General features: G+C 37.6%; 4 protein-coding genes across 6 annotated transcripts; 2 read left to right on the top strand and 2 right to left on the bottom strand.

The window, feature by feature from the left end:
* On the top strand, positions 83–3,071 carry LOC109714930 (myosin-binding protein 7-like). Its single transcript, XM_020239684.1, has 3 exons — positions 83–1,719; positions 2,523–2,569; positions 2,671–3,071. Exons 1-3 carry the CDS (start codon positions 466–468, stop codon positions 2,771–2,773), a joined length of 1,404 nt encoding a protein of 467 aa, XP_020095273.1. The 5' UTR covers positions 83–465; the 3' UTR covers positions 2,774–3,071.
* LOC109715557 (protein FAR1-RELATED SEQUENCE 5-like) lies at positions 3,804–9,104 on the bottom strand. Of its 3 annotated transcripts, none has more exons than XM_020240642.1 (3): positions 8,706–9,104; positions 5,943–8,054; positions 3,804–4,361 (listed from the first exon to the last, which is right to left on the bottom strand). In XM_020240642.1, exons 2-3 carry the CDS (start codon positions 8,034–8,036, stop codon positions 4,311–4,313), a joined length of 2,145 nt encoding a protein of 714 aa, XP_020096231.1. In that variant the 5' UTR covers positions 8,037–8,054; positions 8,706–9,104; the 3' UTR covers positions 3,804–4,310. The 3 variants fall into 3 exon arrangements, with proteins under 3 accessions (XP_020096231.1, XP_020096230.1, XP_020096229.1); XM_020240641.1 differs by having other exon boundaries at positions 8,938–9,104; XM_020240640.1 differs by having other exon boundaries at positions 5,943–9,104.
* Positions 11,507–11,965, bottom strand: LOC109715390 (nuclear speckle RNA-binding protein B-like). Its single transcript, XM_020240366.1, has one exon. It carries the CDS (start codon positions 11,963–11,965, stop codon positions 11,507–11,509), a length of 459 nt encoding a protein of 152 aa, XP_020095955.1.
* Positions 18,917–25,314, top strand: LOC109714958 (calcium-dependent protein kinase 17-like). The gene is given in 10 exon segments (XM_020239723.1): positions 18,917–19,192; positions 19,195–19,815; positions 20,755–20,898; positions 21,011–21,163; positions 21,505–21,620; positions 22,115–22,282; positions 22,653–22,877; positions 23,326–23,453; positions 24,206–24,389; positions 24,889–25,314. Coding segments are annotated over 8 exon segments (1,632 nt in total). The 5' UTR covers positions 18,917–19,113; the 3' UTR covers positions 23,452–23,453; positions 24,206–24,389; positions 24,889–25,314.

The following is a 26,006-nucleotide window of genomic DNA, read 5'->3' as shown; positions in this document are numbered from 1 at the left end:
TTATAAACAACACTTAAAAAAGGCCCAGAACAACTAATTTGTTCTGCAACTCTATTCTCTGTAAACTACTATTCTCACACTCTATTCTTTATCTTATTCCATATTTCCCATTCCCAGCGAGTTTTAGCCCATGAATAGATATCTTTTTCACGGATTTCGACGCAACCAACGGTCACAGCAGCGGTTGGTTTCCCGCTACGTAAAAACTCCTAACCCGAATCCAATCCCCTTTTTTTTAATAGCCAGAATAATAATTTTATTATTCCGCCTGGAGAATAAGTCGTTTTATTCTTCAGGATTAATTTATCCATTTCGACTGTTCCATCCACTTCTCAATAAGCTCAGTTTAATTAATTTTTCTACATAATTCCAAATTGCTTATTTATCCTAAATTACCAAAAATGAGAATAAGAACAAGAAGAAGAGAATAGTAGTACCTGAATTCTATTGAATTCTCGATCTTCAATGGCGGCGGAGGAGGCGGCGGCGGCAGCACTGTGCCCGTGCGCTTGCCCCTTCTGCTGCTACCGCGGCCCACCGGCGTGGCGGCGAGCGGTGAAGCGGAAGCTCGATGCGGAGGTGGAGAGCGAGGATGCGGCGGCGGCGGAGGAGCTGCGGGAGAAGGTGCGGATGCAGGAGGAGACAATTCAGGAGCTGTGGGCGGAGCTGGAGCAGGAGCAGAGCGCGGCGTCGACGGCGGCGAGCGAGACGATGTCGATGATCCTGCGGCTGCAGCAGGAGAAGGCGGAGCTGGCGATGGAGGCGCGGCAGTCGAAGCGATTCGCCGAGGAGCAGATCCAGCACCTCCACGCCCAGATCCTCTCCCTCGAAGATCTCCTCGCCCGGCCCGAGGACGACGACGACGACGACGACGATTGCGGTGGATGCGACGCGCAGGATCCGATCTCGGAATCGAGAATTGCGAGATTAGAGTCCGACACGGTCGGAGACGATGATGATGCGACGGCGAGGGCTTTGGAGGAGGCGATGGAGAGGACGCAGCGGCTGGAGCGGGAGAAGGAGGCGGCGGAGGCGGAGGCGCGCCGCTTCAGGAGCTTCGCGAGGGATCTCGAGGAGGAGCTCGCGCGGCGGGAGCTCGCCATTGAAACCTACCGCGACCTCCTCCGACGCCACCGCATCCCCCTCGATGACGACGACGACGATGATGGCCCCGTCGCCATTGTCGACCATGGCGAATCCGATCGCGAGGAGGAGGATGACGACGACGACGACGATCTCCGTGGGTCGGGGGAGCTCCGCGAGCCCTACCCCCTCGTCGAGTCCCCCCGATCGCCGCAGCGCTCGGAGAAGGGCGCGGCGGAGCCGATCGATGCGGAGGAGCTCCCCTCGTGCACCGCGGAGATCCCGACCCCCTCGGACGGCGACGGCAAATGGGACGACGACGACGACGGCGATAGGGTGTACACCATCGACGCGGTGTACGGGGCGCCGAGCGTTAGGGTTTCGGGGGACGGAGGGAGCGGCGCGGGGGAGAGGGTGGAGGTGAAGAAGCTGAGCGCGAGAGTGGAGGCGTTGGAGGCGGAAGGGGAGGCGATGAGGCGGGCGATGGTGGGGATGGGGGCGGAGATGGCGCGGCTCGCGCTGGTGCGGGAGATCGCGCAGCGCCTCTGCAAGGAGTTCGCCATGGAGAGGACGAGCATGGTCGCCAAGCGGAGGAGATCGCCCGTTGACACCTTCTCCATTATCGCCATTTTTAAGGTAGTTTTTTTGGGCTTTCCTTTCAACAAATTAATGATCTTTACTTAGATTAAGATTACCATTGTTGTTTTCTTAGTTGATTTGTGTAGTGTTTTGGTTGTTTTTTTATACTTGTTTGTGGACACGGAATGTTTATAATGAAATTTTTGCTTGGTGTTAGATTGTAGCCCGAATTTAGAAAGTTGATATTGCGTTTGATGAACAAGGTCTATAGCCATGCATCTTAGCTATAGATTAGAGATCAATATTAGAATATGTGAGTAATAGGATGAAATTTTCTCCTCTCAAAAAATCTGAACCATTAGGAGATAATCTAGTGTTGGTATATGAATGTGTGTTAATGATTAGAATAGTAATCATGTGAAAATTATCACTCTGTCTTATGTTGTTTTGTTTAGAACTTAATTCATATGGTCTTTATTGCTCTCCTAATATGAGGATCCTCAGTATAATTCTGATTTTGTTGTGATTAGCTTGCTTTGTGACTGTTGTGAATTGTTGATCAGCTCACATTTACTTTCTAGTTTATTTGCACTAGAAATACTGCGGCTAATTCTAAGATTTGATGCTAAAGAAGTAAAATCACTCTCTCCTAAATTTCCATTCCATTTGTGTGTTGCGTTAAGAGTTGATAGAGTGGCCTACAATTGTTTCAAATCTGTTAGTTTCTGTGTCCTGCTACATCAGGGAATCTAGTATTCCTTTCGCGGCCGGCTATTCCTTTTGAGCTGTTTGCCATGTCTTCATGATTTGCAAGTTCTTCTGAATAAGAAGTAATGTTTTCTGATTTGTTATCCCTGCAGTGGATATGCTCGCTGTTCTGTTGGAGAAGGAAAGCTTCTCGAAGCAGGTACATTACCGTCAACCAGTTTTACTTGTGATTCTGCTCTAATCTATGTTCGCTAATATAGACGATCTTGATAATTGGGATTGCATCAATTCTATCATCAGATATACACTGGGCTTATCAAATTACAATGTTGGGTTACTGCTACTTTTGGACAAGTCCCCTAGAATGAGCCAGTGGAGATTGCTCTCGAGACCACAAGGGTGACCGACACGCGACTGCGAAGCTGATTTCCTCCTATTCTTGATTCTGTTACAGAAGATGCAGGGCAGTTGTTGTGTTTGTGGATTTTGGGGTGAGATCATCTTTGATTTGTAATTTTTCTCCTCTTCTCTTCTCTGTGTTTTTAGTCAGGATTGGAGAGCTGTTTCTCATGGTGATGTGCAGGAGTGAGTTGTATAGACAGACTTGTATAGATGCCAAGACAACACTGATTTGTTGATTCTGAGCTTGATATAATTTGATTTGAGTTTTGTGTATAAAAAGGCCGTGTTGATTGATTTGATTTGTGCTATTTTTGTTCTACTTTTTGTCTTTTTATTTACTTTTTTTTTACTTCTCGTTTACCAGCATGGGTAAATAGGCAAAAGCTAAAAAAGTTTTTATTGTAATCTCTTTATTTTTAGAGGAGTATGGTTAGGATATATCAAAAAGTTTTTAACTAATAATTCCTTCATAGTCATAGTCAAACATGAAGCCTAGTTGAAATATCCAGAAAAATAAGATAAGAACCAAAGGCAAAAAGCAACAGCAGCTTATATTGTATAGTCAGGGAAAACTGTTACTGATACAAATAAGATGGACAAGGATACAATAAACTCAGAACATTAATCTCTTTTAGGAATTACAAAGCTAAACAAATATGAGGATGGAAAGCCAACGATATAACGCATTGATTTCCAATAAGAATTTTCTAATTAGAGCGATACAAATGATGAAGTCTCTCACATATGCTGTTCTTACGAAAAAGGTGTTCTTCTCCTATAAAGTTAACAATAACCAAGAAGTTAATTTCAGTGCTCTTCTGGCCTTCGATTTCTTTCGCCAAAAAGCTCTCCCCACTTAAAGTAGGATCTCTAAAGATACCAGATAACTTCTAGGGCATGACGGAACAGTATATCTCTATTTGCGGATGCTTTTTACATGCTTTGTTCCTAAATTTTATGAATAAACAAAAAGGCAAATAGGAACCAAACTAAAAAAAAAAAAAATTGAGTAAGAATTGAAGAAAGATAACTTAAACACGCAGAAAACCTTGCTACATAACAACTTTTCAAGATTTGCATATCTATAATGTCACAACCATATTGATCGATTGAAACCATGCCTTGTATACTACACAGGTCAGTTTGACATAACTAATTTAAATTAGTACTTTCAAAATGATGGAACCATATGTTACATCGGTTTCGTCTAGCAAAGCAAAACCTAAAGAATTTACACTGATGATGACTAGAAATTACAATGAAAGCAATCACGTAAAGTATTACATCACCTTCAAGTTTGTCCGGGTTAGTAAGTACCCCCTGACAGGTTCGTTTTGGTACCATATATATTATCTACTTCCTTCCATATTCTGTTCTTCACCAATCAACAGAGGCCACAAATGGATGGCTCATCAAAAACTTAGTGTCTAACAAAGAGATAGTAGTAATTTTACCACCCATGAGAGATAAGAAACCCATTCAGAAAAAAAAAAGAAAAAAGAAGTAAAGAGAGAGAGAGAGAGATGAGAACAAACTATTCACACTGGCGACCACGTGGAACCAAGCAACTGGCCAAGTAAATTTGTCACCTGCAAAGGCACACGAAATACCCAATATATTGCATTAGAATTTATCAGAACATAATTTGTTTACAAATATACCCTGGTAAAATTATCTTTTTATACAAGTATCTATGCAAATTCTAAATTTAGTATATGATCTGCACAAACTGAATTTCTTTACACCCTTGTATTCACAAAACTGGTCCTCTTTATGTAATTATAATTTCCTAGTAGATAGCCGATTTCTCCCCATAGATTGAATTAAGATAAGGACATTAATGTAAGAAAGTGCATAGAAGAGTATATATATGAAAATTCAGAATGTAGAGGGAAGATATATAAGTAGATGATTTTGCAGGAATTTAATGGTTTTGTCAGAATGTAGATGGAAGCTAGGCATTGGCAAAAAGTGTTCAGCATTTTTTACAAAGAAAAAAAAAAATTACTGCAACTGCTTCTACTTACTACTTGTGAAAAGGTGAGCAGATAATGGATACGGTAGTCTGGCAAAGATCTTTACAACAAGAAGTTGGAAGTAAATTGATGTCTTGATTACTAGGAATGCTTAGGTAAGTAATGTAGGTCAAAAGCTCGTCCGATATCTCTCACAAGTCATAGGCACCAAGGTTGAATAATGTTATATTACTGCATTCACTTAGGGTGTGTTTGGTTCCACGTAAAACTGTGGAAAAAAAATTTACGGTGGAAAAAAGTTTTCGGTGGAAAAAAATTTTACGTCATTTGTGTTTGGTTTGTAGGAAAAGAAAAGTAGTTTTCCTTGACAGTTGTTTGGTTGAAAGAAAAAGAAAAGTAGATGAAAAATTATTTAATATATTTTTTGTTATATATATTATTAATATATTATAATTATTATATATTTTCTCTAATTATATATATTATATATTATTAATATATAATAATTATTATAATATATTTAATTATTATAATTTATATTTATAAAAGAAATATATATTTAAAATATATTATATAATAAATATATAATAATAATATATAGTTAATATTATAAAATAAATTATTATATATTTATAAATAAATCTATATATAATAATTCTTTATCCCCTCTCTCTCTTTTATATATAAAATATATATATACACACACGANCACGAGGTGAAGCTCACCTCGTGGACCGCGCATAAAAAGTCCTATGAACCCCGCCATTTTCCACTGTAGCTTTTCGTTTTCCGCTCTTGCGGAGCGGAGAACGAAAACCCCAAATTTTCACGGAATCCGTAAAAAAAACTTTCGGAGAAAATTTTTTTACAGAGAACCAAACATCAGAAAAATGTTTTTCAACTGAAAATTAATTTTCAGACTACTTTTACAGCAAACCAAACACCCCCTTAATGTCAAACAAATGGTAATGAAAGCACGAAACTGACGATTAGGAGCAGATAATATGTGATATGTAAAAGATTGTAGCATAACAAAGTACGTATTTATCACAACTATACAAATTAAGACATGATAGGTCCATCGCCCTACATATGAAAATAAAACCAGCTAGCCGAGCCAATGAGGCACACACAGGGCCAGCAATGCACAACGAGCATAGATAAAGATACATTACCTTATAAAAGTTCACATACCTTTCGCTCTGGATCTTGCAAGGACTGGTGGTTCATCGCTTCGTCTATTGTAATCTCCTCATTAATATTGATTGCACCCCTTTGGGCTCCACTATCAGGATTTTTCTCGGAGGCCACAATTTCTGCATAAGCCTTTGCTAACACATCTTTTGCTGCTTTGTACACCTCAAGTGAAGCTGCACCTCTCTCAGCACATCTAATTGCATCATGACATAGGTCACCATATCGTGAGGTTATTGATTCTTGCCAATCCTGAGGGAGAGAATTGTTTTCATCAGAACTAATTCCATCTTTGGCGTTCCTTGCCCACCGTTTCAAGAAGCACTCTCCAGGGAGCACACGTGGATCGACTATTAAGAGGACCCCCAAAATATGGCGGCATAAAATCCCCGAAAATTCAAAATTCTTGCAGCTACAGTTTGCTGTCTTTTTAGCAGAGTTATAAGAGACAAAGAATGTATCAAGCGAATCCTCATCTCTTGTAACGCTGAACTTCCCAATAGTGCCATCCTTGATTTTATGAATGCTATAACCTAAAGACTGAACAAATTCCTCCTGAAATTTATCAAATACAGCTTTTGTGTAGATAGATGCCGCTTGTTTTTCTATTAATGAAGCGGTTTTCAAAGTTGGTCTGCTGCAAAGCATATCAAAGTCTGCATTAGCCTCATCCTCGTATCGGCTCGCCATGGCCAAATCAAACTGAGTAAGGAAGATTTTTAATGATGTCTTGGTATTAAAGTGCTTCTTGTAGAAGTCATTCATGGTTTCTAGCTTCTGCGTTGGAGAAACTTCTGCAAAAAATGTGTCTTTTAAATACAAAGGGATCCACTTTTGACGAATATTAAATAATGCTTGAAGCCACGTATTCTTCCTCAGATCATACTCATCAATTATCGAAGCCCAAGTTGTTTCAAATGATTGAATGGTCTCAGACTCAATTACACATCTTTCCAATTCGGCCCTCAAAGTAGGGTGTGCTGAATACACATGGGCTAATTTCTGCTTGCTTCTACTCAAAATAAGCCACTTGCAAAACCGATGACACGTATTTGGAAACACCTTAGCAATTGCCGCTGCCATTGCCCGATTCTGATCGGAAACTAATGAACAAGGAGCCTGACCACCCATTGCAGCTAACCAAGTCTCAAACAACCATATAAAAGAGAACTCGGTCTCATCTACAAGTAAAGCGCACCCAAAAATAACAGGTTGGAGGTGATGATTGACTCCAGAGAAAGTGACGAACGGCATCATGTACTTATTTTTCTTGTATGTCGTGTCAAATGTAACAGCATCACCGAAATAGCGGTAAGCTGTTCTAGCCCTTGCATCGGCCCAAAAGGCATTGGTCACGCAACTGTTGTTTTCAACCTGTATTGCATAAAAGAAATTAGGGTTTTCGGCTTGCATCTTCTTGAAGTAGTCAAGCAGGCCCTGCGCATCTCCTCCTTCCCCAAAGGCATTTTGTCGAAAAAGGGCCATCGCATCAGAGGCCACTATAGTGGCCTTATCTGAATTATCAATAAAACCTCGAGCACGAAGATAACCTACTCGACTACAAGTACCTAGATGATGATTATGATTCTTCTCGAGCTTGGAAATAACCCAACGGTTGGAATCCCTAACTACTTCCATCATGGCTTTGCAACCTTCTCTCATTGAGATCCTTTCGCGCTTCCTCGTGCACTCACCAGAAGTTTTCTTTCTATAAACACCTTCCTTCGAACAAACAAACCTCTTCATAATGAGCACCTCCTCAACTCCTTTGGAACGCCGAGACCGTCCGACTCGAAATGGGAACCCCAAGCGCCTTGCATATTCATTATAGAAAGTTTTCGCGGCTTCATCAGATTCGAATTCCATACCGACCTCAGGCTCCTTAGCACTACCAGTGGTTATAGAAGCTACTTCTTTTATCTCGGACTGATCAGTTATAGCAATGGTAGTATTTGCAGGCTCCCCTTCAGCAGGGGGAGAGCCCGAAAGGACAGTGTTCTCATTCTCGCTATTGCGAGCATTGCCGTCCAATGACATAAGGCATTGCACATAGTCGGTTATATAGTCGTCGTTCTCGCTCCTCGCACTCTCCATGGATAAGCAGATTGAAATCTGCGCCATATATATGTATAATATTTAATTGGCAAGAATTAGCGTTAAAGGGCCAACCCTTCCGACAGTATAATAGCTAATCTTAAATATGAAAAAATCAATATAGGATTTAATGTATTTCTATAGTAATAGGCAACTTCTATCATCATATTAATCATATTCAATCTCAAAGCGACCAAAATCCAAAATAAAGCCACCAATATATAATCCACACTAACTTATACATGAAATAAAATTCCATGAGGAGCAATGAAGGGCGAAAGGTTGCAATTTTGAACACATTAACACTAATGTTACATAGAAATAACGCTTCCCAATATTTCAAACATGCCAAAAAAAAGCTCCAAATTACTGAAAAAAGGTAAAAGATAGAAGCGTGTAACTGCACGTAGGAGCTACCAAAAGCAACATTATGAGCAACAAATGCCAACATAAACCCTAATTTGGCCAAAGAAGCTTAGTCCCACGAACAAAAGCAAGATTTTTATCACAAAATCGGCATCAATCGCACGGATAGTTGCACCCATAGTGTCCTCTCAAAACTTAGCATTGTAAGAAACAAAATCACAACGTAAGCCCTAATTAGGCCCAAGGAACCTAATCCAACGAACAAAAACAAGATTTTCATCACAAAATCGGCATCAATGGCACCAATTGCTGCACCCATCGCCTCCGAACACTGTGTCGCCTCTCCACGCCCTCAAATTCCCTCAAAACCCCCAAAATTCGACCTCAAAATCGATCAGATCCTCCTCAAAATTGACCAAACCGCGCAATTCTCCCCGGTGGACGAATTCAAACCCCGAATTGGGAGGGAAAGGGGGGCGGAAAAAGGAGAAATTACAGCGAGGAATAAACAATTAGGGGAGGTGAAGAACCTTACCGGTGCGTGAGAGGAGAGTAGTAACAACAATAGCAATAATAAAATAGCGAGCTTCGGCGTTGGGGGAGGTGAACGAAACCGCGATCGCTACGTAGAGGGGAAGGGTCGGTGGAGATCGGGGCGGGGTAAGCTCACCGGAGGTGATCTCACCACGACGGTGAACTACGAGCAACTCACCGGGAGGTGAGCGGAAAAGGGTTTTTTGGGGTGGGATCGTGGGGGCGATGATGCGGCGTCCCCAAAACTATCTTATTCCCACCGCGAATACAGTGATTTATATAGTTTAATGAAATTATCATAAACATTATTTTTTTAATAATATAGAAGTAGGCTATTATTATACTATTATTAAGGGCTTTTTTTGCAAATAGCCCCCTTACAAATTTTTTTTTTTAAATTGGCCCTGTCAAAAATTTATTTGCAAAAATGGCCCTGACCCCGCCACGCAAGCGCCACGTCACCGCCACGCGGGCGAGGCTGGGCCAGATGGTTAAGTTGAACACGGTGAACCATTCATCGTATTCAATACAAAGTTTTTGTATTGGACACGGTGAATGATTCACCGTGTCCAATACAAAATAGCTAAGATCGAAATATTTGTATTGGACACGGTAAACCATTCACCGTGTCCAATACAAACAATTGGACACGGTGAATGGTTCACCGTGTCTAATACAAATACCTCCAACTTAGTCATTGTTGGGGTATTTGTATTGGACACGGTGAACCATTCACCGTGTCCAATATAAAAATTTTATATTGAACACGGTGAATGGTTCACCGTGTTCAACTTAAACACCTGGGCCCGCCCTACCCGCGTGGCGCTGACATGGCGCTGGCGTGGCAGGGGCAGGGCCATTTTTGCAAATAATTTTTAGACGGGGCTATTTTTGCAAATAAAATTTGTCAGGGGGCTATTTGCAAAAAAAGCCCTATTATTAATAGCACCAAGCGGTCGGTGATATTTGGTTATTGGCCTTTGGAGGAAGGAACGTGCAATTAGGATGATAGTGATCCTCTAAATTTGAGTATATGGTTGGTTAAATATTATGATTTAATGAGTAAAAATGTTTAAAATGGTAGATCTAACGGCAAAAAACTTTGTAACATCAAACGCTTTGTGCTATTAATAGCATGATAGCTGGACTCATATAATATATATAGAGAGAGAGTAGGGCTACTATACTATTGGAGCACAACAGCCCTTATGCTCCTAAGTTGCTAACCATCCGTCCATTTTGATAAATGGTGAGAAATTAGAAAAAAAAAAAATAGATATTCCAATTTTTCTTTTCTTTAAATTTCTTTCTAATTTTTCTTCTCTCTTTCATCCTAGGTCCCTAACCATCTATCAAATTGATGAATGATTAGAAATTTAGGAGCACAAGAGTTGCTGTACTAGCACAGCAACTCTACTCTATATATCTATAGAGAGAGAGAGAGAGAGAGTTGGGCTACAATATTATAACCATAACGAACGGACTATGTCGTTATCGATTTATTTTCGATGATGGAGCATTCAAATCGACGAACATGATCTATACTATTTACATTATTTAAAAATTAAATTTTAAATTTTTTGACGTCATTGACCTAATGATTTAAAGATTATAAAATTTTATAATTTTAATTGTCGGTATGAGGCGCTTGCTTGTTTAACGGTGTAAAAAAATCTAAATTAATTGAATTTCAGTAAGAGAATCCTTTAAACTATTTAAAACAATATCTATACTCTTAATTTCGATTATACAAATATTGTCATTATTTTTTTAAGGATATTTATTTTAAGCGGTTCATTTTTGTATCCACTTATTAATGTACAAGAAAACAATATAGAATAAAATTTGATTTTTAGCTAGGTACTTCTAGTTTTCTAGATCATGCTCAATAGCGCCGATTGTTGATTCGGAAGCTTAATTCAACATCGAAAATAAATTGGTAACAACGAAGCATGTTTGCTATTGATAATATTTTAGCTCAATTCGATCTATATATATATATATATATATATATATATTAGACAACTATATTATTAATAGCACCAAGTCATTGGTGTTATTAGGTTATCAGCCATTAGATTAAGGGATGTGCGATTAGGATGATAGTGATCTCCTAAGATTGGGTGGATGCTTGGTTATAGTATGATCCAATGAGTGCGAATGATTAAAGAAATAGATTTAACAGCAAAAAAATTTGATAACACCAAATGCTTGGTGCTATTGATAACACAGTAGCCGAACTCTACTCTCTCTCTTTATATATATACCGAGTAACTTAGCACCTACACTGAGAATTTTTGCATTATAGAGAACAATTAATCAACCATAAACTCACTTATTAATTAACCACAAAACTAAGGCACATACTTATCCACCTACGCTGAGGAAATTTGCATTATTGAGAACAATTAATCGATCATACAGAAATTCACTTATTAATTAATTAACCACAAAACTGAGGCAGTTCAAAAGCATGCATGATCAGCTTTATGATCTCTAGTACTACTCTTAATTTGAAACACTTATTATCTACAAATTAAATGGAGTCACTGCATGCATGTATACTTGAGCTATAACAAAGAACTAAACCCCTGAAACGTTTGAACTGTGTTTGGAGAGCACGAGAAGAGCCCCGGCGAAACCGGCGACGGAACCGCATCTCCCGCACCCGAACGCTGACCCAGCGTAAGTATCAGAGGATCGCTACCATCACAACCCGCACCGCAATCTCCTCGCCTCGCTCCGGTCTCAGGAGGAGGGGAGGGATCGGAGGAGGACGGCGAATTTCCCGTAAGTCGCTGCACCAGCGCCCTGAACTCGTGCGGCGCGGCGTGGACGATCTTGGGCGTGTGCACATACATGACCACCGGAGGAGGGTGCAGCGGCTGGAACTGGCGCTGGCGCCGGCGCTGGCAGTGCAGCTGGGGGCGGCGGTCGGTCGCCGCGGGCTTCTTTATCTCCCATGAGGTCTTATTCACATTGAGTGTTGGGGGTCTCAGGCCATTGAGCTCTCTCTTAGTTGAAGGCATGGTGTCAATGTTGTTGTTTTGGGGTGTTGACATTAATGAGATCAATGTGTAGTACTGTTCTATTGGATGTATATATATATACACACGCACACACAACACATTTATGTCATGTGTGTGTAAAAAAGGTGGTGAGAAAGTCAGCGGTCGTTGGTCAACTGCGGCTCATGGATGTTTGACTTTGTGGAATTGGCTTGTAGCTTATGGAAACGAGGAAGGTAACGGGTCAAAGGTTCAGTGTGGTCAAAGAGGGGGGGGAAAAATAGTTAATAATTAAAGGGGTCAAATTTGTAGGTAATTGTTTAGTTTACGTGGAACTCATTGGCCATTTATTAGTACTTTTCAATGTAAAATAGTAAAGCAGAAAAACTAATTAAATTAGTAACCGAGACCCAAGTTCGAATACTAGTTGATTCTCATTTCTAGCTAAGTTTATTTTTAAATGAAATAAACGAAGCGGGTAGCGTGCTACCTATCTCTTTCAAAGAAAAAACAAAAAAAACAAAACACAAATGCTTTTTTTTTTTTGCAGAGTTTATGGAAAAACGTGTCTCAACAAAGTCATGCCAAAAATTTCGTTCAACTTGATAATTTTTATGATCCCCGCGATAAATTTTTAAACAGTTATAATTTTTCGTTCGGATGCTTATTTTTAACGTGCTACTTAAATTCAGAAAATGCTTTTCGATATCTATATCTCAAACAGCAAAATAGCAAAATGGCTCTGTCCGTGTTTGGAACCAAATTTAACTGTATAGGCCTTTGTTTATGCATTTTTAGGCTATATTTAGAAAAAATTTTATTTTCTTATTTTTAGTCCGGTTATTTTGTTATTTTTGATCGGCTTAGGTTTATAGATATATTAGAATTTATTATTTTCAATCATACTAGAATTTGAATATCGATTCTATATGTATGTGGCGTTCCGGTTAATCTAATTAGTTTTTAAAATTGATTAATAATATTACTCCTACTATTAAGTACTAAACTATATTTTTGTTTATTTTGTCTTAAGTTTTGACATCTTGGTCCTTATTCAAAGGCTTAGTCTCCACAGAGTCCTCCTTTGTTGAATAAGAGAGGCACCTTACGTACGTAGCCAACGCTATATATATATATATATATATGTAATAATCAATATAAAATATAAGTTTAATTTCTTTTTATATATTTTCATGGTAATTATTAAAAGTAAAATTTTAAAATAAACTATCAAATTTGAGTTTGATTAAACTGAGAATCAAAAACTTTATATCTTTTATTTCAACCCCCAAAAGATTTGTGTTTTAAAGTAGAGGAATGCTTCAATACACCAAATAAAATAAATCTAACCGTTCATATTTTAAGGGCGATATTGACTTTTGCATAGTGGTTACATGCTCAATAGGTTACCATTCATAAGGATAATATGGAAAAAAAAATACAAACTAATTACCAAATTTGATCAACCTTATACAAATATTTGTTTCCTTGTTTAATTTTGTTACTTACCAAATTAGATAGTGCTAATTTGATAAGTAATAAACCTTTATAAATTGAATTTAAAATTCAATTTGAGCTTAAACTTTATAATTGTGTACATTAAATTCAATTTTAATTTTTATTTTTATTTTCAGAATGAAAAAATTTATGTTCAAATGAATAGTATATTTCAATTCAAATTGTTAATTTGATATATTAAAATGACAGGAAATTTCAAATATATTAATTTAATTTAAACTATAAATTATGTTGTATTTATAAACATAACTTTTATTTTTTATTTAAATTAAAGGCTTTTATTTTTAAAATTAAATTCAAATTGTTGCATTTGATAGTAAAAACAACATTTAAAGTTTAAAAATATTGTTAATTAATTTTAAATTAGATTTAGTTTATATTATAGTTAAAAAAATAAAATTTAGTTTTAACTATTTAAACTAAATGATTCTAAAGCAAAAAGGGACGAAGCGAGGAGGCGCGCAGGGTAAGAGAAATCGCGGCATGTGTAGGAAAAATTCGCGGTCCATGAGGCCTGCACATCAGCCTCGGCCGCCGAATGTGTGGAGCTGGGAGGCTCAACGTGGGAGCCAGTCGCTACCAGATCGTCCCCTTTTTGTGTCGTGTGTGTTGTTGGTGTGCTGTGCCTTGTAGGTTATATATAATATATATAGTGAATAAGTATATATGCCAATTTCATATTTTTATATTTTTAAGAATGTATAAAAAAAAAAAATATAAAGTATTATTATTGATCGATAATAGCATAAATCTAAAAATTTAATTAAATAAAGAATTTTTTATTCCGTAATTTTTAAATGATAAAATGTAATTTTCGTATAATCGGTATCTGAATTATTGCAGCGAATATCTAATTTTTATACTCGTATTTTTTTATACGATACTTAAAATTATTAAGACCAGCATACGAATTTTTATTCGTATTTTATCTTTCGTATTCGATTTTTTTATCGTATATGAATTATATTAATCTATGTTTTTTTAATAAAGACTATGAGGTTTATATTTAGGATAGAATAATAATACAAAGAATGAATTATTGGGGAATAAGAAGTGAGATAGAGTGAGGAATATTTTTTAAATTACAAATATATGATGCATGTTTATAGGTTATGAAGTTTTACCTAAAATAATCTTTATTTGCAATACTCTTATGATTATTAATTAGGGCTAAATTTCTTAATCCTGGCTTGCATTTTGTTCCGTTATGGGTTATGCAATCCTCCCGGCCCCCACGAGGTTCAAGTGAGCAGTTCCAAAGCGTGTTACGGATGGGTCAGTAGTCCTAGGTATGCGGTGACCCCCTGGGAGAAGCTGCATGGCAGCGCGCCGATTGCGTATCAGATAGCTATGTTCCCCCATTACCACCCGACAGGTCCCATAGTGAGATCGTCAGTCTCGGCTGGCAGCCAGGGTTACTGGATGATCGGTGCTCGCTGAGATAAGTCTACCTCGCTCCTCGGTAGTTGTGCCCGTCTGACGCCTGCCGGAGGACGTCCCAGGAGCGCTTAAAGGGAGGCGGACGACTGCCGAGACTTCGTGCAAAGACCGCCGATAATCCTACTTACTATAGGATATAATAGGGCTAAACTCTTAACCCGGCTTAAGCATTTTGGGTGGTGGCAAGGCCCAAGAGGTTAAGAGAGTTAAGCGTGCTAGGATGGGAGTAGTCCTAGGAAGGGGTCAACTTTGCCCTTATTAAAGTGGTGACCGGTACCTATACCCCCAAGTGCCGGTCACCATTTTTTAATAGGTCTATCGCTAATTCGTTACCGTCCATTTAAAGAATTTTAATGATTGAGATTTGTTCGGTGCATAGCAGCATTGCTCTTGAAAGTAAAACACAAAAAAGAAAAAAAAAGAAAAAAAGGATTAAGCCCAAATCATTTAAATTGAGCAATATTTAAGTTGCTTGTATGTAATTTAAAGAAAAATACATGATATATCCTTCTCTATAAAAATAACATAAAATAAAAAAAGGTACGAAATTTACTGCACTACAACTCACTTTGATCTGACTCTCAAACTTATCTATATTAAAATAATAATTTTCATTCGATTTTACTATCTCACATTTGAATTTAAAACACTTAATTATTAGCTAATAATTAAATGGTGCAAATCCAAATGTTAATTTAAATTTACACTATATTTAATTAAAAATTTTGTTAGAAATATATATTTAAAAAAGACAAAAAATCACAAAGTTTATGCGGGGGAACAAGAAACTCCAACGTAATATATAGAAAAAGAAAAAAAAATTGAGAAAAATGTAGCACACTACCCACTTCATTCATTTCGAAAATGAACTTGGCTACAAACAGTGAGGCAACATGACCTCGAGAAGGAAAAAAATAACTTAAAAAAGAAGAAAAAAAATAACAATAAAAATAATCGATAGATAACTAAGCTCAACAGAAGTCCCTCCACTCTCTTATCGACTCCTCAATACGTCCGACTACGAAGAGAGGGTCGGCGTAGTAGTTTTTAAAAATTGCATTATTTCTTTCCTTCCAGACTAGCCACCAATATACTGCTACAGTAATCAAATCCTACAGAATCTCCCCCGACCTAATATTTCTGGTCAATTTACTCCAGATCGTCAGTACGTCCTCTGTTGGGAATCCGGTACTCGCCCTGGTATCGGATCTCGTGAATCCGCAACCCGCTCCGATACCGACTGTTGTGGATCCGGTATCGATTGTTGGAATTCCGCAACGGAAGCGTCGAATCGGGTTTTTACCATAAACCTGTCTCCTCAGCAGATGCTGATACAATCATAAAAGAGAAAAATATGCAGGTAAAATAAGATTTATTAAATAAGAGAATATTACACCTGACTCCTCTTCTGCACAGAGTAGCTACAACCCGAGCCCTCTCTCTGAATCTCCCCTACCCTTCTCTCGTCTTCTATACTCCTAGAAGACATCTCTTTCATCCTGTGCATCCGTGCACAAGGTATACCAATAACCCACGGCTACGAAAGCCGCACACGTTCTCTTGCACCCATGCACTAGGTGCAACCAAAATCATGACCATATTGGCCATGCCATATGGGTGTGGCTAATCCATACCACCACCACCACCGAAACAATAGCACATATGCTATATTTATAGCTTACAGCCTTACATCAAAAGCTATCCAAATCCTAGTATAATTAGGATTCCTACTCCAATAAATATTTAAATCTATATTTGTTTATCTCCAATAGATTTAAATATTTATTCTAATCTAGTTAGATTTATACTCTAATTAATATTTAAATCTTAATTTATCTTCAATAGATTTAAATATTAATTTTTATCTAATTAGGATTCAACTACAAATCTAACCAAATTCTAACACCCTCCACTGTCTATAAACAGCGGATGTTGTGCCTCCTGAATCATATTCTCGAATTATTGAATTATATTCGTAAATCTTATGATAATCATTTAAATCACATAGATATTATGATTTTATTTTTACGTAATTGTGAGTGAGTACGGCAAAATTCTACATATAAGAACAATGCTACCCATATATTCTAATTCATAAGTGTAACTCTTATTAACTTACTTATCTGATCAAATTTTTTTATTTTATTCAAATTTTAAAAATTTTGTCAATCCTTAGATCTTCGAGCATAAAATATACGCTCCTAGAAAATGTGTACAGTAGCTAGGGGTGTAATCGATTTGATTTGGTTTGGTTGTAAAAGCATATCTCAAATTGATCGAATTTTTTGATTTTGAACAAATTTATAACTGAACCAAACCTATTTATAGTGAGAACCCATCAAAACCAAACCGAATTAATTGCATTTTTGGTTCAGTTTTGTTTCTGTTTTGCAATTAATTTCCAGTTTTTTAAAATTTTCTTATGAAATTAATTTATAAGTTAAGGTTCAAAATTGAATCATTTTGAAATCACACATCAAAAATTTAATTGCAAACTTAGAATTTTCCAAACTGTATTGATGCAAGCATAAAAAAAAGAAAGAACTTCAAATACCACCTTTGTAGTTTCGTACTTTTTTATTTTAATTAGTACCCTGTGTTTTAAAATGTATCAATTTAGTACCTCGTGATTTTATTTTTCTCTTTTTACTTTTCCTACACTAATTTTTTTCTGTTAAATCAACGACAGAATTAAAACTAAAATGTATTAATGTGAATATTCGATAAACCTATGTGAGGTATCTGAAACCTTTTGTATATAATTTAACGAAATATTAATGGAGAAGCTAGCGAAAAGAGAAAAATAAAATCACATAATGCTAAATTGATACACTTTAAACCACAGAGTACTAAAGTGAGAAAGTGTGAAACTACACGGATGGTATCTAAAGATTACCCTAACAAATATACTTATTTGGTTTTAGATTCCGTTTGCTTGAACAATATGTTCAAATTGAATCGGAATCTAAAATTAAATTTTAGTAAACTTAAAAATCGAACCGAATAAAAAAAAATTATATATAAATCGAATCAAATAGTTTAGGTTAGTTTGGTTCGGTTTGATTATCGGTTTGTGATCAAATCGTGTGCAAACCCTTAATTATGTCAGTAGCATTAGCATTAGCATTTTGGGAAAACTTCAAAATCCCCCTGTGGTTTCGCACTTTTTCACTTTAGTATTCTGTAGTTTAAAGTGTATCAAGTTAGTACCCTATAGTTTCATTTTTGTATCAAGTTAGTATCATGTGGTTTCATTTTTCTCTTTTTATTATCCATTTCGAGGTATTTTTTTCGTTAAATCAATGACAAAGTTAAAACCTAAAAGGTACTAAAATGAATATTCGATAAACCTAGGTAGAATATCTGAAGTTTTTGTGTATAATTTAATAAACCACATGGTACTAAAGTGAGAAAGTGCGAAACCACTACTTACTAACTTGTTAAACTTTAAATCATAAAGTACTAAAGTGAGAAAGTGCGAAACTACAGGGGGGTATTTGAAGTTTTCCCTAGCATTTTTGTAACGGCAATTGCACGCAAAGCTTCCATGGGCGGGAAGGGAACACGTGTCCGCGTGATAACCGATCACAACAGCTTCGTTAAAATGGGCCCCGCCTGCTTTAAACTTCGCGCTCAACGGCCAACGCTTCAACAATATATGTCTCCTTGATCGACCGTACACGCTGATCCGAGTGCCCTTTTTATTTTTTAATTAAATAAATTTTTTAATGCTTTAACTTTTATTAATTAATAATGTTTTATGTTATTCTATAACAAATATAATTAGTGTATAAATATTTATTAAATTTGTCAAAATTTTTAACTTAGCTAACTAAAAATTTTCAAACAGGAGAGCTAAAAGGTGAAAAATTGTCAAGAAAAGAAGGAAAAAAAATATTTAAAAGTTGAGAGGGTTATTGTAGAATTATATTTAGTTGAGGGGGTCTCCGTGCAAAATAAAATTTATCTACCGCTCGGTTGGAGATGCCGCGTCCGAGCGCTCCTCATCGCGTCGCATCACATCGCCCCCCCCGCCCCCCGCGTCGGAGCTCTTCCTCTCCTTCGTTGGATCCGAATCTCGAACACCTCTCGTGCGCCTCTCCTCCGCATCCTCGTCATCGTCTCCGCCGATCCCTAGGGTTCCATCGATCTCCAAAAATGCCCCCTCCCTCGCCGCGATCCTGAGCTTTCCCCCCGCCCCCTCGCCGCCCATGGGGAACTCTCTCGGCCCCGCCCCCGGCCCCGGCGGCGGCGCCCGACACGGCTTCTTCCAATCGGTCTCCGCCGCTGTGCCCTGCCGCTCCCGGCGGCACCACCGCCCCAGGCGGAGGAGCCGCCCCGTCCGCTCCCCGCCCCGAAGAAGCCCCCCCACATCAACCGAGTCGCGAGCGCGGGGGTCCTCGCGGGATCCGTGCTCCAGCGCAAGACCGAGAACGTGAAGGATCTCTACACCCTAGGGCGCAAGCTCGGCCAGGGCCAGTTCGGGACCACCTACTTGTGCACGGAAAAGGCCACGGGGAAGCAATTCGCGTGCAAGTCGATCGCCAAGAGGAAGCTCGTGGCCGACGAGGACGTCGAGGACGTGCGGAGGGAGATCCAGATCATGCACCACCTCGCTGGGCACCCCAACGTGATCTCCATCGTCGGCGCCTACGAGGACGCCGTGGCCGTGCATCTCGTCATGGAGCTCTGCGCCGGGGGGGAGCTCTTCGACCGGATCATCCAGAGGGGCCACTACTCGGAGAAGGCGGCCGCAAAGCTCGCGAGGGTGATCGTCGGGGTCGTCGAAGCTTGCCATTCGTTAGGAGTCATGCATCGCGATCTGAAGCCCGAGAATTTCCTATTTGTTAGCAAGGACGAGGATTCGCCTCTTAAGACCATCGATTTCGGGTTGTCTATATTCTTCAAGCCAGGTAAAATGCTTTTATGCTGATCATTTTGGATAGTAGTATTAACATCACTTTGAATTTGGATAGTAATATCAACATCGCTTGAATAATATGTTATTCTCGCCTTTTAGCTTGAGAATGTTGTGAATTTTACTTGCGTTCCGTAGATTAGGTTGTTGTTTAATTAGATTTTGCTTAGTGATTGCTAATTTTGTTACCCACAAAATATTGTAGTGCAAAGATTTAAGATCATGAGAGTTAACTTTCTTTTTCTAATTTGCATTGCATTTGAATTGATTAAAAGGAAAACTTTGAGGGTTGTAGGTTTTTATTGGATAGACTTTTGTTTTTAGGCAAAGAGAAGGGAAATGGTGGACACTAGATGGTTTTCTTATCCAAGTTATGATGGTGATTAATCGGCTCTTTGTTTTCTTTTTTTTTTTCCTGTTAACTTGACTGTGTATCTATTAGGAGCAACGATTTGACATCAAACATGGTTGAGTTTGCAAAATTTTTTATTACGTTACATTTCGAACTTGATGTGCTGGCGAAAGGTTTGGATGATGACGAGGACATGTTTAATGACCTTACATTTTAATAATGTTAATTCCCCATTCTAAGATCTATTTATACACCAACACTTCACCAATTAAAATTTGCTTAGAATCGATACCTCCATCAGGTGGAGCGTTTTTATGATTACAATGAAACAATATGTTTCTTGAAAAGTTTGAACTTCATTACTTGCAAATGTCCAGAACCCTGGTTTTAGAATTTTCTTGCTTTACACAAGAGTGTTCTGAAACTTCTTGGCACCAACTAATGTAGCAAAGATACTCATCCTATTTTACATTATTACCATCCTTTGAATCGTCTCATCGGTATTATCTACACTGTCATAATATTTTCCTTATGTGAGTTATCTGTACTCATCATCTGTTTTTTTAAAACTTTTTTGTTTAGGGGAGACACTTACAGATGTTGTTGGTAGCCCTTATTATGTGGCACCTGAAGTTCTACGGAAACATTATGGTCCTGAGGCTGATGTCTGGAGTGCTGGAGTAATCATTTATATCCTATTGAGTGGGGTTCCTCCATTTTGGGATGGTTAGGATACTAAGATTTTCTGCTACTTGACTGCAGACATATTTCAATGCAGTTGGTTGATTAAACTCCAAATTTTCTACTTTTTAACTCTGCTTTCTTTATCCCAGTACAGAAACAGAGCAAGGAATTTTTGAACAGGTTCTGAAAGGTGAGCTCGACTTTTCATCGGAACCCTGGCCTAGTATCTCAGAGAGTGCAAAGGATTTGGTCAGAAGAATGCTTGTGCGAGACCTCAGAAAGCGTTTGACTGCCCATGAAGTTTTATGTAAGTAGTGATTTTGTTGAAAAAAATTGTGTTAATTAACTGTTAAAAATCTGTACAACCTTCTTCTCAAAAGTTTGATCTCCACACAGTGCAAAAACTGGTACAGTAAGCAAGGGAGTACCCAAAAATTGTTATTGTGTAGCAGTCACTAAATCTTTATCAGGGAGAAAGAACCTTCGTGGCTTTTATTTTCAATAATCAAAATCATTTGATTAGCCATTAATACAATCTGATGCTTATAACCTTTTTGAAGATGCAGTTAGCTTTATTTGGAATCTTGGGAAGATTCCGTCTTGTTTTAATTAGCTATTTCTGATGATTGTCCTCTTGTTTTTTAATAGGCCACCCCTGGGTATGTGTTGATGGTGTAGCTCCAGACAAGCCTCTGGATTCTGCTGTCTTGACTCGCTTAAAACAATTTTCTGCGATGAATAAGCTCAAGAAAATGGCCCTAAAGGTAGGTATTAGTATAAATTTTGTCAATTTTATCTCAAAATATAATACCCTAGTATCAACTTTAGAGCTTGGCCTATTGTTTGAGGTCATCTTAGTGATTGTACATTTCATAGTTTTTAGTGTTTTCTTGACTCCACTTACCAACTAGCAACATATCTTATATGGAATTTAAAAACTGCTGCTCAAATGTGATTTGCACCTCCTCTTGGTGTAGATCTGGCATTGCTTAATGTTGCATCTTTTTGACTACTTAATACTTTACAAGTGATATTCATGTGATTCGCTACATATTTTGAAAATTTGTCACTTTAATACAAAGGGAATGTTAGAGAAGTTCTATTTCTCGAGTTGATTGTCCTATGTTCATTTATATTTGCCTTTATAATTGATCTTTTTCACAAGAAAAGGGTGAGGTGTTCATGACTTCCAAATGTAAAGCAAAAACTCAGGCATACAACGTGCTTGACAATTTGTGAAACTGATACACATGTCTAGGTCATTGCTGAGAGCTTGTCTGAAGAAGAAATTGCTGGCCTGAAAGAGATGTTCAAGATGATTGATGCAGATAACAGTGGCCAAATCACACTAGAGGAACTAAGGGCTGGTTTGGAAAGAGTTGGTGCAAATCTGAAGGAGTCTGAAATTTCAGCTCTAATGGAAGCTGTAAGTATTTTAATCATAGAGTTTACCATTGTTTAATTTGGTACAATAATCCTATCTTGTACGGGAGTTATTGAAGACACTTGGCAATTACTCTTTATTGTTTTGTAAATTCTTGGACATTGCAGAACTCTTTGATGAACTTAAAGTTTACAAAATTTGACATAAGAACCAACTGATTAATCGTCACTTGCGTTTATATTTTGAGAAATTACCATTAATTCTATTCTGGTTACTTCCAAATTAGTAGCACTTAAATTTACTTCACATTGCAAGTTCCGACTTCTAACACTTCTGTTTCTAAAAAAATGTGGCTGCTCTACTTTTATTTGCTAATGGCAAATTACTTGATTACTTTTGATGTAAATTTCAGGCAGATATTGACAACAGTGGCACTATTGATTATGGCGAGTTCCTAGCTGCAACCCTGCATATAAACAAAATTGAGAGGGAAGATAACCTCTTTGCGGCTTTCTCATATTTTGATAAAGATGGCAGTGGTTACATAACTCCAGATGAGCTCCAAAAGGCCTGTGAGGAGTTTGGTATAGAAGACACTCGTCTTGAAGAGATCATTCGAGAAATAGACCAGGATAATGTAAATCCATTTACTCTGCAAGAAATGTTATCCTTTTACATGATGTAACCTTTTTTCTTCTTTCGTTTTAACACATGCGGCATGTTGAAATGGACCTGGCTTTAAGAATTGTTTATTTGACGAACCAACTTTTTCAACATTTTAAATTAAAGAGAATCCCAAGACCTAGCAGTTTCCATCAAAATGTTGTAGAATATTTTTGACAAATGACAAAATATTCCATCCAATTATGTAATATTCAATAACAAAATTACAATTACGATTGAGTTTTTAACAAAGGAACTATAATCAATCATACTCCTAAGATTCAGCAGTAAAATCTAAATATTTTGAAGTTCAAATAGCCATCTCAAAGGTACTATTGTTAAGGTAAGGTTTTTGAGTTTTGCTGTTTATTTTTTGAGAAAGCATGAAAGTAACTCTTTTTGTTTCTTCCTTTTCTCTTCAGGATGGAAGGATCGACTACAATGAGTTTGTGGCGATGATGCACAAGGGTAATGCTGTTTTCGGCAAAAGAAATCTGCAAGGAGGTAATTGTAGCTTTGGTCTCAGAGAGGCACTGAAGCTGGGCTAACGGTGAGTAGGTATATTTTCCTTTCCTTGTCCTCCCTTTGTTGTGGGAGTAATAATTAGTTAGTTCTACCTTCATGTAACTGCCAATTTGGTTACTTGGCTCTTTTTTTACCAATCAAGTCCCCAAGTTTTAGAAGTACCAGTTTCATCCCTTCCTTCCAAATGAAATCTTGTTTACTATGTTTTTGGTTCATAAGCTAAAAAATTAATTGCATGTGTATTGATTATCTTTTGTTTCACCAACCTCGTTATGTTTTAACTGTCCACATCAGCAAAAGCAGAGATGTATTTACTAATACATTTGCTAGATGGGGATGATACTAGTAAGTTAACTGGTAATACAGAGTTCTGGGGTCAGATTGGTTTTTTTCTAAAGTTAGGGAACTAACACATATACACATAGGCAAGAAGGAATTAGTGACGATCGCCACCTCGTGGTGGGTCATATGGTTGGAACGGAACAGTCGTATTTTTGAGAACTCTAAACACTCGTTGGGTTACCTATCATCCAAGATTCGATCGCTCAAGGTGGCCTGGGACAGTTTTTGTGGTAGTTAGCTTTTTTTTTTTTTTTCCCCCGAGGCCCGGTTGCCTCAGTCTGTAGTCTAGTTCATTTCCTAAATGAATGAAGCAGTAGCATGCTACTTTTTTCTCAAAAAAAAAAAAAACACACACACACATATTCACATTCATGAAAGATTCATCAGTCAAATAGTATGACTGTGGCTTATCATCAACTTTGTTTGCTTCTACAGTTGCATATATTCATCTTGGCATCGCAACTATATTAGGTAACAGGAGCAGATTGCTACTTCAGAGTAGTTGCATATGTTGATAACCTTATGGGATGCGACAGTATCGATTAGATTTGGAACTTGTTCAGAGCTATTGGGTGCCTTTTACGTTATCATCGGAGTTCCAAAAGTGGGTCAAAAGGTAGTGAGTAATAAATCTTTTTGTCCGCTTTGATAAATGATATTTGGCATTCAGAAGTGTGTAATATATATTTGGTCCATATAAAATGTATGTGCAGTCCCTGTACTATCCCAATAATGCATCTTGGTCCGTACATTATTTACTAAGCACATTAGTCCTTAATCTTACGTACATGTTACACTTTAGTCCCTGAACGGTAAAGAAAATCAGACTTTATTATGCAATGATCTTTTAATCTTATTTCAAGTAAACTGAAATAAGCGAATCATTTTATAGGTGAGACTGTGCAAGGTTAAGACATTATTTTATATGAAGCTACGTGCTAAGTGCAATACATGTTTAAGTTCATGTACCAACTTTTTTTAGTGAAAGTGTAGGGAGCAACTCACGTTATTGGGATAGTACATGGACCATCCATGCATTTTACCCTATTTATTTCTTGATGCCTAATTCTTGAGATCCATTCCTTCCAGCTAAATTGTATTTCTAATGTTCCTCACAGGGCACCGTGAATCCCAGTCATCTTCCTGATGTACATGAATGTATTGTTAGGTAAGATTAAATTTATTATTTTTCTCTTTTTATCTATCCCGGAGATGATGAGGATAACCTCTGAGCAGGAGACAAATATACTTTTCTGGTAGTGTTATCAATAGAGCCATTGATGCATATGATTCATTGAATTTGGTCAAATTCAGTCAGTTATTAGTAATTCGGTTTACTAAATTTCTTTTTTAACAGTAAAAATGGTTCTGTAAATAACACCACCCTTCCTTTTTCATTATCCTTGTGACCTTCACCTGGCTTAATTGCTTACCTGGCTTTTGTAGTTTTGTTGTCATGCATGTAAGCATAATTTGTGTTGGTAGTACCAAACAGATTTATTTGATCATAACGAAATGGTTATTATTTCTTATGTTGAGATAAACTTTTTGTGTGTGTGTATATATATATATATGTATATCAGTGAATTATTCTTACTTTTGCTTCAGTTGTATTTGATAAAGATCAAAGTACCTGATGTATTCTCTCAAAATTATTTTAGACTATAACATGCAATGCCTAACATTTGTAAGTTTTTCTCACTGAACCTCTTCCACTTCTTAAACTATTCGAACCACCCTTACACCTTTGATCAAATGGATATCTTGTTTGTGAAGATCCTTGTATGCATCCTGAGTAGAGATGTCAACGGGTCGGATTCGGGGCGGATTTTTAAAAACCCGAGCCCGAACCCGACTCCAAACCAGAACCCGAATCCGACGGATTTTAAAAATACATATCCAAACCCGAACCCGACCAAAAATCCGATACCCGAACCCGAACCCGAACCTGAATCCGAAAATTCGAACCCGAAACAATTATTTCTTTTTTCAATATTTCAAAATATATTATATTAAATTTAAATTTTTAAAATACAAATTCAAATATAACATCAAATTTTTATATATATATTATATATAATACAAAATAAATTCGGGTTCGGGTCGGGTTCGGGTTCGGATCGGGTACAATCAAAATCCATATCCGAATCCATATCCGTCGGGTTTTTATTTTTTATATCCATATCCAAATCCATATCCATATCCATCGGATATATCCGTTTCATTCGGGTTCGGG

Source organism: Ananas comosus, linkage group 9, assembly GCF_001540865.1.
Source record: "Ananas comosus cultivar F153 linkage group 9, ASM154086v1, whole genome shotgun sequence".
Classification (NCBI taxonomy): Eukaryota; Viridiplantae; Streptophyta; class Magnoliopsida; order Poales; family Bromeliaceae; genus Ananas; species Ananas comosus.
This window is presented reverse-complemented; position numbering and strand designations above follow the sequence as displayed.